Source organism: Myxocyprinus asiaticus, chromosome 40 (assembly GCF_019703515.2).
Source record: "Myxocyprinus asiaticus isolate MX2 ecotype Aquarium Trade chromosome 40, UBuf_Myxa_2, whole genome shotgun sequence".
In the NCBI taxonomy this organism is placed as follows: Eukaryota; Metazoa; Chordata; class Actinopteri; order Cypriniformes; family Catostomidae; genus Myxocyprinus; species Myxocyprinus asiaticus.
Window position 1 is genome coordinate 10,557,617 of NC_059383.1, and position 12,995 is coordinate 10,570,611.

Consider the following 12,995-nt stretch of genomic DNA (forward strand, 5'->3'; position numbering starts at 1 on the left):
TTTCCATGGGACTAGAACCCAGGAGTTGTTGGGTGAGAAACTAACTTTAACTACAATGTACACTTATTTTATAGATTTCTGTATTTGATCAAGGCAATTTTATGTGCTAAAACTTTCCCAGGTGTTCCATTATTGAGTTGAACTGATTACAAAGTTATCATTCTTCCATTGCCAAGTGGGCTGTAACTCACTTGACACTTGACATTGATCATACTCAGGACTAGGGATTGTAACAAACCTCAACCCTAAGAATTAAAGTTTGGTGTGTAAAATCAACCTGCATTTGTGCTACAGATATGAATAACACCTCAAATCGTGTGACTCCTGTGTGCCACTTTCTGTGCTCTACAATCATTTCCAAAATAAACATTCAGGGAAATAAAGTTAATCAGAGAGACATCTCAAGCATTTTAAACACCTGAGGCACAACTGCAGACAGTGCCTGATATCCTGGTGTACTGGAAGGGCTGCAAAACCCTTTGTGTTGTTTCAGTGAGCTAAAGTGATATCCACAAGTAGAACTGTATATTCTGCTTTGTTTTCCAGATGATGTCTGTTAAATAAGCAGTACTTATTTTGAGCCTGATCTCATGAAAAAAATTTAACTATGGCGACATTTTTGCAAAATGATATTACCTGTCTTCTTACACGTATCATGGCCATTCCTAGGTGAAATGTCCATTATGTGGCGCTAAAAGTGAGTTAATTTTTCTTCCAGACAGCTGAGGTTTTTAAGGTTAATGTTCTATCAAGTTTTAAATCAACAAAACCTACCTCCCCACCTTAAACCTTAAACCTAATAGATAGTGTTGAGAGTGTGAGAGGAAAAGCACAATTGCTGAAGCATCTACGTCGATTTATGGTGCTTCTATGACACTTCGACTCATGTATATATATATATATATATATATATATATATATATATATATATATATATATATATATATATACATACATACACACATACACACACATACATACATACATACACATATACACTACCGTTCAAAAGTTTGGGGTCACTTGACTGAAATGTTTCTCATGATCTTAAAACTCTTTTGATCTGAAGGCGTATGCTTAAATGTTTGAAATTAGTTTTGTAGACAAAAATATAATTGTGCCAACATATCAATTTATTGAATTACAAAACTAAAATTTTCTTTAAAAAAAAAAAAAATGTTTTTGAAATTGATGACTTGGACCAAATAATAAAGAACAGCAGCCACTAAGTGCCCAACATAGATGGGAACTCCTTCAATACTGTTTAAAAAGCATCTCAGGGTGATACCTCAAGAAGTTGGTTGAGAAAATGTCAAGAGTACATGTCTGCAAAATCTAGGCAAAGGGTGACTACTTTGAAGATGCTAAAATATAACACAGTTTTGATTTATTTTGGATTTTGTTTAGTCACAACATAATTTCCATATTTCCATTTCTACTATTCCATAGTTGTGATGACTTTACTATTATTCTAAAATGTGAAAAAAATAAATAAATAAATAAATAAAGAATGAGTAAGTGACCCTAAACTTTTAAACGGTAGTGTACATGCACACATACTTTGTATGAAAGGGAATAAAAGTAATTGTCTATGAGACCAGGTAGGTTTTCATTCAGGACAAACAGAAATCTGAAGTCTACTATATTTTGTTGTGTTTTTTGGAGTTCTTGGAGGCTAAGAAGCCATTATTTAAACATCTGTTTATTATTGTGGAATCATCTATTTCAGATAATCTTTCCCTCAAATACACATAAAAACAAGAAGTACTGTGATTGGGTGCTTCACATGTCAGTCAGACGCAGAGGTGGGTAGTTACATTTACTTGAGTAACTTTTTGGGTAGGTTTAAAAGTGGATACTTTTTACTCTCACTCAAGTAAATTTCTATTGAAACAAATGTACTTTTACTTCATTACAATGGGTGGCGTTCCTGTCGTCACATTACTGGGTTTAATTTTAGTTAATGTGTAATTTATTGAGAGATTACTGAATAGGACTTTTATGAGAGCGGAAGTTCACACAGCTGCGTGTGCTGACACAGACTGTCACTCAAGCCGAGTCCATCACTGCAGCAGAATCATGCTCTTATAACTAAGTGAAACACTTTCTTCACCCTGAAAAGATGTGCAGGCGCGAGGCGAACGTATGGCAAAGAGAGTAGCTGTGTCCGAAAACGTTCACTCATTCATGATTTCCTATTAGTGAAAGGCAGTGAGTGCACTATATCTCAGCAGTGAGTGAACGAAATGAGTGAGTGAATTCGGATGCTGATGTATACACTGAGCGTCAAAGCTCTGGAGTCACAGAAACAACATCACATATGCACTTTTAAAATACTTGGGCCTTACTTGTTATTCTTATTAAATAATATATTAATACAATAAATATTCATTCTGTTTGTCATTTTTAATATATATGTTAATTTAAAGAGTAAATAAATTTTATCTAATGTACATTATTGTATTTATTTGTTTTACTTTAGTATCTTTAAACTCCAATACAAGCTGGGTAGCGTTTCTGGGTGCATCGCGCCCTCATCCGACCAAAATTATCATAACCTACATGTTATAACCGAATATTTAAATCATCCACAGAATTATCATTTCCACTGTGTGCAGTCTCCTGAGTTAAAATAATATCACCTCAGTGAATTATTTAGTAAATAAAGAATTATTCAGACTTATTGCAAAATTCTGTATAAATATAAATAAAGAGTACATTTTAAAATGGATCTGTATGTTTTGCCTCTCTATATGTTATTATGTTATTTTAATCAAGTAATGATTTGTCAAAAAGTAATTTAATACATTCAGCATGAAATAAAATATTCTAGGAGTGAATGAAGCAGTGAACTGGTGTCTCTCTCTCTCTCGCCCACTCGCACTCACGTTTTCACTGTAATAATTACTAGAAAAGTTTCCAAACTTCTTTTCTTACTGACAAATTCATCCAGATCTGACAAGAGCCCTTAAAGGGATAGTTCATCCAAAAATGAAAATTCTCTCATCATTTACTCACCCTCATGGCATCACAGATGTGCATGACTTTCTTTCATCTGCTGAACACAAATGAAGATTTTTAGAAGAATTTCTAAGCTCTTTTGGTCCATACAATGCAAGTGAATGGGTGCCAACATTTTAAAGCTAAAAAAAATAATATAAGTCAGCATAAAAGTGATCCATAAGACTCCAGTGGTTAAATTAGTATCTTCAGAAGCGATGTGAAAGCTGTGGATGAGAAACAGATCACTTTCACATTCTTCTTCTTGTGTTTTTGGTGATTTACATGTCTAGCAGAAAAATTACAAATATTGATCTGTTTCTCACCCACATATGGATTACTTTTATGATTCCTTTATTTGCTTTTTGGAGCATCTCAATTTGGCACCCATTCACTTGCATTGTATGGACCTACAGAACTGAAATATTTTTCTAAAAATCATAATTTGTGTTCTGCAGAAGAAAGGAAGTCATACATATCTCGGATGGCATGAGGGTGAGTAAATGATGAGAGAATTTTAATGACTTCCCTTTAAAGTGATAGCTCAGCCATAATTTAATATTCTGTCATAATTTCCCTACTCTCATTTTGTTCCACTGTATTCTGTGGAACACAAAAGATGTTAGACAGGATGTTAGAGACTAACACTCTCAGTCACCATTCACTTTCAAAATATAGAGGAAAAATAAAACACATTCACCAAAAGTAAATAGTGACTCAGTCAAACATTCTGTCTGATATCTCCTTATTGAGTTGCATGGAAGAAAGAAAGTCATATGGGTTTGGAACAACATGATGGTGAATGATGACAGAATATACATTAATAATAATAATAATTCTGTAATACATGTTAACTGTGTATTATGTAATGGAATATAAGGGAGTTAACGTCCATTATTCCATTTGTGAAAGTAACAAGTTACTCACTACTTGAGTACTTGTAATTGGATACTTTCTTACTCTTACTCAAGTAATTATTAATGTTAGTCCTTTTACTTCTACTTGAGTAATAATTTTTTTTTAAAGTAATTGTACTTTCACTTGAGTATAGTTTTTGGCTACTCTACCCACCTCTGGTCAGGTGGTGTTTTCCTATCTAAAGTGGGGGGTTCCTGGCCAGCATAAGCTACAATGAGGTCCAGTTTGATGTTTTGTCAAAGGTCCAGTTTTTTTGACTAGTTGACATCTATTGAAAGTTTTGGAAGTTGTGCAATTCCGAGTTTGTGTTTGCAATTTCTAAGATAATATGAAAGAAAATGTTGCTGTCCCATTGTATTGTGGAACTTATAATGGCTACAAGTGCAGATTTCTCCAAATCAGCTCACTTTGACCTGTCATTGTGTGCTTGGACCACAAAATATTACTTTCTTTATTAGTTTCTTCTTGTGAAGAATAGTATGTACTAAAATTATAAACACAAGGGCAAACCCCATAGAGAATATAGTAAACATTTACATATTTCTAATTAATTCAGAGGGAATCACAGTGAAAAACACTGCAGTCATCATCTGTGCTAAATAACCTCTTGAAACTTCTTGAGCCATCGCATGATGTTATGACAATGGTGCAATTCATTTTTGTTTTTCCAACACAGAGAGAATTGTTTCATTGCACACATTGATTTGAGGAAAAACTTTAAAGACTTTTCCTATGATCAGTTACTACAAGCTGTCACATATAGAGGGGAATTTGTAAACAGTAATATTATCTTAACCAAATAAACAGTGACAGAGAGATTTCCTTTGTTATTGGCGAGGGCTGTTTGTATTCAGAGCAATGGATGACTAATGTTTCATACTAAACTCGAAACTCTCTATATCTTCTACCTTAAAAACTTTTAGCAGGAGGAGTGTTGGAAATTACTTTGAATTACAGTGGGCAAGGGTTACATGGTTAAGTGGTCTTAACAGGTGTCCAACTGGAGTTAGTTTTCTGCTGCTGTCCACTTATAAAGTCTTGCCCATGTAAGACCATAATCTCTGACATTTGTCTAGAATTATACAATTTTACTTTACGGTCCTTGTCAAATTTGATTTATTCTCAGATAATTATAGGCTATTCATTGTGTATTTATGTCACTCTACGATGATGCAATGCTCAACCTCAATATTAAATCATGTCATTAAAATTACTGAGGATGAATAAATTATATATGGTTATAATTAGAATAATTTCAACCTACAGGGAGTACATTTCAGTGCCCAATTTGGCCAGTAATAAGCTAGCTATTCCCCCTCAGCTGGGGTCTCATTTTCAAAGCTGCTGCACTGACATATTATGGATGTAGTCCATTGACTGCACTAATGTAAGGATGCCAAGGGGATATGTTTGCTTTGGCAGGAGGCCCCAGCGAAAGCATTCAGCTGCCTCGCACCTTGTGTTCCTCCAGTGCTCCAGCAGTGTATGAATAAATAGATCTTGATAAACGGATCATCCATTATTTATACACCTCAAGCAAAATATTATGGTGACTAAGTTTCTAAGTTTCTGACTAAGATGGAAAATAAGTTTCCATCTATAAAATTGTATCCAGTTCGCAAGTTCTCTTGGACTCCACAGTGGTTTTATGTGCTAATATATTGTCAAGTTCATGGAGACTGTTTTCTCCATCTGGATAAGGACCAGTTAATCAAGTTACTAAAAGTTAAAGGTAGTTGTAATGAGCAATAATTCTAAAGTGCAGATATGAATGTGAAATACAGTGCAAAAAGATTTTTCTGTCCCAAATAATATTGTGAACAGGGAGGAAAACAGCTAAATTGTTTGCGCTAATCAGTGTGTCACCCTGTCTGTTACACTCTGAGACCCAGCAATATATTTTTGTTTAGCTCTCTGAGACCATACTTCCCACTCATGAAGACCTGGTGTATGTCAAAGAGGACTTGGTGTGCTTTTCTATGATACTAAATTATTGGGGGTGTGGGCAATATGATAATATATGATCTAAAAAATATACAAATACAATAAATTATAATAAGTTAAAGTTAAAGAAAATAATTCCATAAATAACTGCACTTGTTAATGTGATATGTTTTATATGCACTACTTTACTACTTATGCACTACCCCCACCCCTGGATTTTCACAAGTTATCTTGGAGCACTGTTCAGTTATACAGTATATCCGACTGTAAAGGGGTTAGAGTGAAAGGAGAACACAGGGAAGCAGGTTTTCCAGGCTCAGGTAAGACTTTTAATCAGCCACCTCAGTGCTTTACAACTTCACAAACTCATCAGCTTCACAGGCACGTAGCAACTTCAACTCATCAGCTTCAGAGGCACGTAGTAACTTAAACACATCAGCTTCACAGGCACGTAGTAACTTCAACTCAATAGCTTCACAAACATAACAGAATAAATGTAACAGCTTCAGGAGCACCGTGGCCTTCCTTGTGCCAGACTCTCTCTCTCCCTTCTGCCGGTGGCATGGCTGCTTATATGCCACTCTCCCCATGCTCACTGGAAATAGAAACAGGTGTTAAACATAATCTAGCTCAGGTGCAAGCACCCTTACCGCTTTCTCTCTCTACGGACAGACGCTTGACCACGCCCCCACTGCCACATATGCCCACCGCCCGACTCGGACCAGGGAGGCATCCGGCCTGTCTACCACTCCACCCCCCCACCCCACCCCCCCATTTCTGGAGAGGAAGTCGGCGACAGCCATCTGCGCTCCCGGTCTGTGGACCACCTTGAACTTAAACGGCTGAAGAGCCAGATACCAACGGGTGATCCGCGTGTTGGTATCTTTCATGCGGTGGAGCCACTGGAGTGGGGCGTGATCCGAGCAGAGGGTGAAGGCCCGCCCCAACAGGTAGTACCGGAGAGTGAGGACCACCCACTTGATGGCGAGACACTCCTTTTCCACGGTGCTGTACTTAGTCTCCCTCAGCGAGAGCTTACAGCTAATGTACAGCACCGGGCGCTCCTCTCCCTCCACCACCTGCAAAAGTATGGCCCCCATCCCTCTGTCTGAAGCGTCCGTCTGCAAAACAAAAGGGAGAGAGAAATTGGGTGAATGTAAATGCAGCCCCCCGCAAAGCGCGGCTTTCTCTTGCATAAACGCCTGTTGACACTGCTCCGTCCACTGGACCTGGTCTGGAGCTCCCTTTTTAGTGAGATCAGTCAGCGGGCTGGTGACGTCCAAATAATTAGGCACGAATCTCCTATAATAGCCAGCCAGCCCCAGGAACTGTCTCACCCCCTTTTTGGTCTTGGGCCTCGGGCAGGCCGCAATCGCCTCAGCCTTGTCAATTTGGGGACGCACCTGCCCATGGCCCAAGTGGAACCCCAGATACCGTACCTCCACCCGCCCAATCGCGCACTTCTTGGGGTTTGCTGTGAGTCCCGCCCGTTGCAGCGATCTCAGAATTGCCCTCAGATGCTGCATGTGCCACTGCCAATCATCACTGTAAATGATGATGTCATCTAATTATGTAGTGGCATAAGCCGAATGCTGTCTGAGGATTCGGTCCATGAGACGCTAAAACATAGCCAGGGCTCCAAACAAACCAAACGGAAGCGCCACAAATTGGTATAATCCGAACGGTGTGGAGAAGGCTGTTTTTTCACCATAAACTGGTGTCAAGGGGATCTGCCAATAACCCTTTGTCAAATCCAGTGTCGAATAAAATCGAGCAGTGCCCAACCGATCGAGCAACTCATCAATGCAAGGCATTGGGTACGTGTCAAATTTAGACACCGCGTTGACTTTTCAATAATCCACACAGAACCGTACAGACCCGTCGCTCTTAGGAAAAAGAACAACCGGGCTGGACCAATCGCTGTGGGACTACTCTATTACCCCCATAGCAAGCATTTTTTTGTGCTCGGGCAATTGGTAGGGATGGCTACGTACCACCACCCCTGGCTCGGTCTCGATGTGGTGTTGGATGAGGTTCGTGCGACCCGGTAGAGGGGAAAATACATCTGCGAATTCTTGTTGTAGTTTGGCAACCTCTGTGAGTTGGTACGGTGAGAGGTGGTCTCCACAAGTGACCGGGGTGAAATGATTGTGTTTCGTATTCACCTCCGGCCCAAGCTCCGCCCTCTCTGGAACTACCATAGCCAGCGTCACAGGAACCGCCTCCCTCCATAATTTCAGGAGGTTAAGGTGACAAATTTGACGTGTGCCCCCTCTATCGGTTCGCTTCACCTCATAATTGAGATATAATCCTGAGGTTTAGACAGGGAAAGAAATAGAATAAAATTAGTGTAGATGCCTTTCAATTTAAAGCAGGGTTAAAGAATAAGAGAAGTGTTTTCGGTTCCGGCAGACCTAACTAAAGCAACATAACTATGAATTGAGGGATGAAATAAGGTGTATGCCTGGCAGAATAGATAAATCTTTAGTCTAGACTTAAAGTGAGAGAGTGTGTCTCTTGTCACTTGTCATAACTAGACTGGACTACTATAACGCTCTCATTGCAGGCCTCCCTGCATGTGCAATTAGACCCCTCCAAATGATCCAGAATGCAGCAGCACGTCTGGTCTTTAATGAACCAAAGCGAGCACATGTTACACCATTCCTTGTCTCTCTTCACTGGCTGCCGGTTGATGCACGTATCAAATTCAAGGCTCTGATGCTGGCATACAGAACAGTCACTGGGTCTGTTCCAGTGTACCTAAAATCATTTCTGCAGAGCTACGTGCCCACTAGAAGCCTGCGGTCGGCTAAGGAACGTCGCCTTGTTGTGCCAACACAAAGAGGCACCAAAACACTTTCCCGGACTTTCAGCTTCACCGTACCATGTTGGTGGAACGACCTTCCCATCTCCATCCGTGAAGCTGACTCACTCTCTGTCTTCAAAAAACGACTAAAAACACATCTTTTCCATGAGCACTTAACCAGTCATTAAAAAAAAATAATAATAATTTGTTGCACTTTATTCTGTTTTGAATACTATTATGATGCTAGTAATACTTTGTAATACAGCAATTTTCATACCACTGTCTCCTAAGATGATTCGCTTATGTTTTCCTCTTTTGTAAGTCGCTTTGGATAAAAGTCTGCCAAATGAATAAATGTAAAATGTAAATGTAAATGTGTCTGAGTTCCGAACACTGCTAGGAAGACTATTCCATAGTTTAGGAGACAAATATGAAAATGATCTCTCTCCTTTTGTGGATTTTTATATTTTTGGTATTGTTAACAGGCTGGAGTTTTGCGATTATAGTGAGCGCGATAGATTATAGCCTGATAGAAGGTCACTTAAGTACTTTGGAGCTAGACCATTCAAAGCTTTGTAAGTAATTAACAGAATATTAAAATGAATATGAAACTTAACGGGTAGCCAATGTAACGCCGATAAAATGGGGCTAATATGATCGCATTTCTTGGTTCTGGTTAGCACTCTCGCTGCTCCATTTTGAACAAACTGAAGTTATGCATCCACCTAGTAATGCTTTACAATAATCTAGTCTTGAGGTCATGAATGCATGAATTAGTTTTTAGGCATCAGAAATAGATAGCATGTGATGTAACTTAGCAATATTTCTGAGGTGGAAGAATGAAGATCTACAAATACTGGAAATTTGTTTTTCATAGTTTAGATTGCTATCAAATATAACACGTAAATTTATTGCTGTAGAAGCTGACGTTACAGTACATCCATCAAGAATCCGCCCGCCTGTCTGTCTATCCATCTGTCAAGATGAGACAGATGGTAATCTGTCTGTCTGTCTGTCTATCTTTCCATCTATCTCTATATTCATCTGTATGTCTGTCAGGGTGAGACTGAGGGAATCTATCTATCTATCTATATATCTGTCTGTCTGTCTATCTGTCAGTCTGTCAGGATGAGACTGAGGGAATGTCTGTCTGCCTGTCTGTCTGTCTGTCTGTCTATCATTGGTTTAAAAAGATGCAAGGAAGACTCACCACAAATCAGTTTGCAAATAAATTCAAGAATAAAACTCATTTAGATTATGTATGTAAATACTACAATTACTAAATAAGTATGGGTAACTTTTTGAAGGGCAAAGATTTTTTATTTAAAGTCAATTAGAGATTTTCAAACTTTAATCTTAAATCTCTTTAAAAAATAAATAAATAAATAAATAAAAATACAACCCACCAACCCACCCACACTGAAATGATCTACAAAACAATCATGAATGAATGTTGTTGAATTAAACAACTGAAGCTGCAACTGTTCGTGCTGTTCTGAACTTTGAATGGACATACAGTGCTTTAGTCTCCTTGACTGTGATTGGTCAGCACCTGTTCACCACCTTCATCCAAACTGACATGAGTTGAGGAAATAGAGGCAGCATCCATTCCCCTCTGCGCCTCTGGCTTACTCCCTTCACCGCATGTACCACTCTGAGCAATGCTACAGTGATCCAAACGCTCAGCAGAAGAGACACTCCCGTTTTACACACGCTTATCATCGTCATAACGAGACATGCATTTAAAATTGATCACAGGACTGTTTTTATTATTACAAATAGGCGCGATTGATTCAAGCAGCGCTCATGACACCTCACAAGAGAGATCACTGAACATCCAGAAGAGAAGACTGTCTCTGCAGAACACAGGTAACAGCAGTGCGTTTGCGCAGTAATGTGACATAGCACACACGGTGAAATGAAGTCTGCTTCAGTTGTATGTAAGATATGAACCTGTATAAAAGGTTTGTACCATAAAGCAATAACATTTTATATGTTCTTACTCCGTATAGAATAACAACGGAGACAAATAATGTATGCATGGTTCTTGAATATGGGAATTCTAATAGCCTACATAAAATTCAGATTGTTGACTATTTTCTAATTGAAGTGCATATCTTTGGCAACTATCAGTAACTCTAAAGCTGCTTTGTATATGAACATGCATGCATTTATGTTATTTCAAACAATTGTCTAAAAATCTTTCCATAACGCAATATTTAACACGTTCTAAACGTTTAATTTAGATTGCTATTATTTTCGAACCCAGAACGATGCAAAAAGTCCAAACACAAACGACACCACAATCCTTAATTTCATGCGTCAAACTTAACGGGCATAGAACGTTTTTGAATTATTAAAAGATTTTAGATTATAAGAACGTTCTAAAGCACAATGTTTTAATGCAACGTAGAATGATAGTTTTGGTAAAATTTACAGTATGCTAATTGAAGCAGAACGATGGAAAAAGTCTACAGACACACCACGAGACATTATGCGCAATACTGAACGTGCAACCATTTTGAATATTTCGAATATTTGAACGTTTTAATCACAATGTTTTAAACAATGCAGTTTTAATTGCAGTGTTCATGTTACACATATTACCTGTTACTATAATCAGTTACTGTATTAAAAAACAGCGTGCGATTACAAATAATTATACACATTAAGAACATAGATAGAACTTAGGTTTCTTGTAAGTTATTATTAGGTTGTCACACAAAAATCTCATGCAATTTTCTGCATATATATATATATATATATATATATATATATATATATATATATATATATATATAATATTTATATACAGTACTGTACAAAAGTTTTAGGCACTTGTGAAAAATGTTGCATAGTGAGGATGTCTTCAAAAATAATGAAATAAATAGTTTTCATTTATCACTTATTGTCATACAAAGTCCAGTAAACATAAAAAAGCTAAATCAATATTTGGTGTGACCACCTTTGCCTGCAAAACAGCACCAATTTTCCTAGGTACACCTGGACACAGTTTTTCTTGGTTGTTGGCAGATAGGATGTTCCAAGCTGCTTGGAGAATTCACCACAGTTCTTCTATCTATTTCGGCTGTCTCAATTGCTTCTGTCTCTATATGTAATCTCAGACTGGCACGATGTTCAGTAGGGGGCTCTGTGAGGACCATGCCATCTGTTGCAGGGCTCCCTGTTCTTCTATTCTGATCTTTTTTATTGCAAAAGTAATGTTTGGGAGTCTAACATTTATATATCCTATTGACACACTAAAGCTGAAGATATAAATAACCATCTTATGGCAAATGCTTTTGTGAAACATCTTACGTGCCGAAGATTTTTGCACAGTATTGTATATATATACACACTACCGGTCAAAAGTTTTGAAACACTTACTCATTCTTTATTATAATTCTTTTATTTATTTATTTATTTCACATTTTAGAATAATAGTAAAGTCATCAAAACTATGGAATAACATAAATGGAAATATGGGAATTTTGTTGTGACTAAACAAAATCCAAATTAAATTAAAACTGTGTTATATTTTAGCATCTTCAAAGTAGTCACCCTTTGCCTAGAATTTGCAGAAATGTACTCTTGACATTTTCTCAACCAACTTCTTGATGTATCACCCTGGGATGCTTTTTAAACAGTATTGAAGGAGTTCTCATCTATGTTGGGCACTTATTGGCTGCTTTTCTTTATTATTTGGTCCAAGTCATCAATTTCAAAAACTTTTTTTTTTAAATTACATTTTAGATTTATAATGAAATAAATTAATATGGTGGCACAATTATATTTTTGTCTCCAAAACTAATTTCAAACATTTAAGCATACGCCTTCAGATCAAAAGATTTTTAAGACCATGAGAAACATTTCAGTCAAGTGTTTCAAAACTTTTGACCGGTAGTGTATATATATATATATATATATATTCTGTGAACATTTCCAGAAAATTAGGAATTAGTTCCCCAAAACAACCAAATGGCAACCATACGCTAACGTTAGGGGAACCTTCTATATATGCTAGGTAGTTGACACTTACAGTAACATGTCCATGAACTTTTTTTATGCAATATTAAGACTGTGACTGTTTACCAGTTCCTTTTTAAGTTTTTAGCCATTTTTAATCACCCTTTTGCCTTCAGTGTAGTTCATTATTAAATAGTCTTTACTTGTACAAATACGTTTTTAAAAGTACACATTTTCCATTTAGTCTTTCAATTAATATGAGAAGATATATGTAAAAAACTGCATTAGTTTTGCCGAAAATGCTAGTATGTCAGTTACCTATTTGTTCATCTATAACACTTGCATAGCCTTTGTAAAAACA

General features: G+C 37.3%; 1 protein-coding gene across 1 annotated transcript in view; it reads left to right on the forward strand.

Moving 5' to 3' along the window:
- Positions 1-12,995, forward strand: part of LOC127430514 (uncharacterized) — a 39,095-nt gene that overhangs the window by 17,311 nt on the left and 8,789 nt on the right. Inside the window, exon 4 of the mRNA XM_051680344.1 lies at positions 10,403-10,537. Coding sequence (XP_051536304.1) covers positions 10,403-10,537 — 135 coding nt within the window. The remainder of the gene's footprint in view (positions 1-10,402; positions 10,538-12,995) is intronic.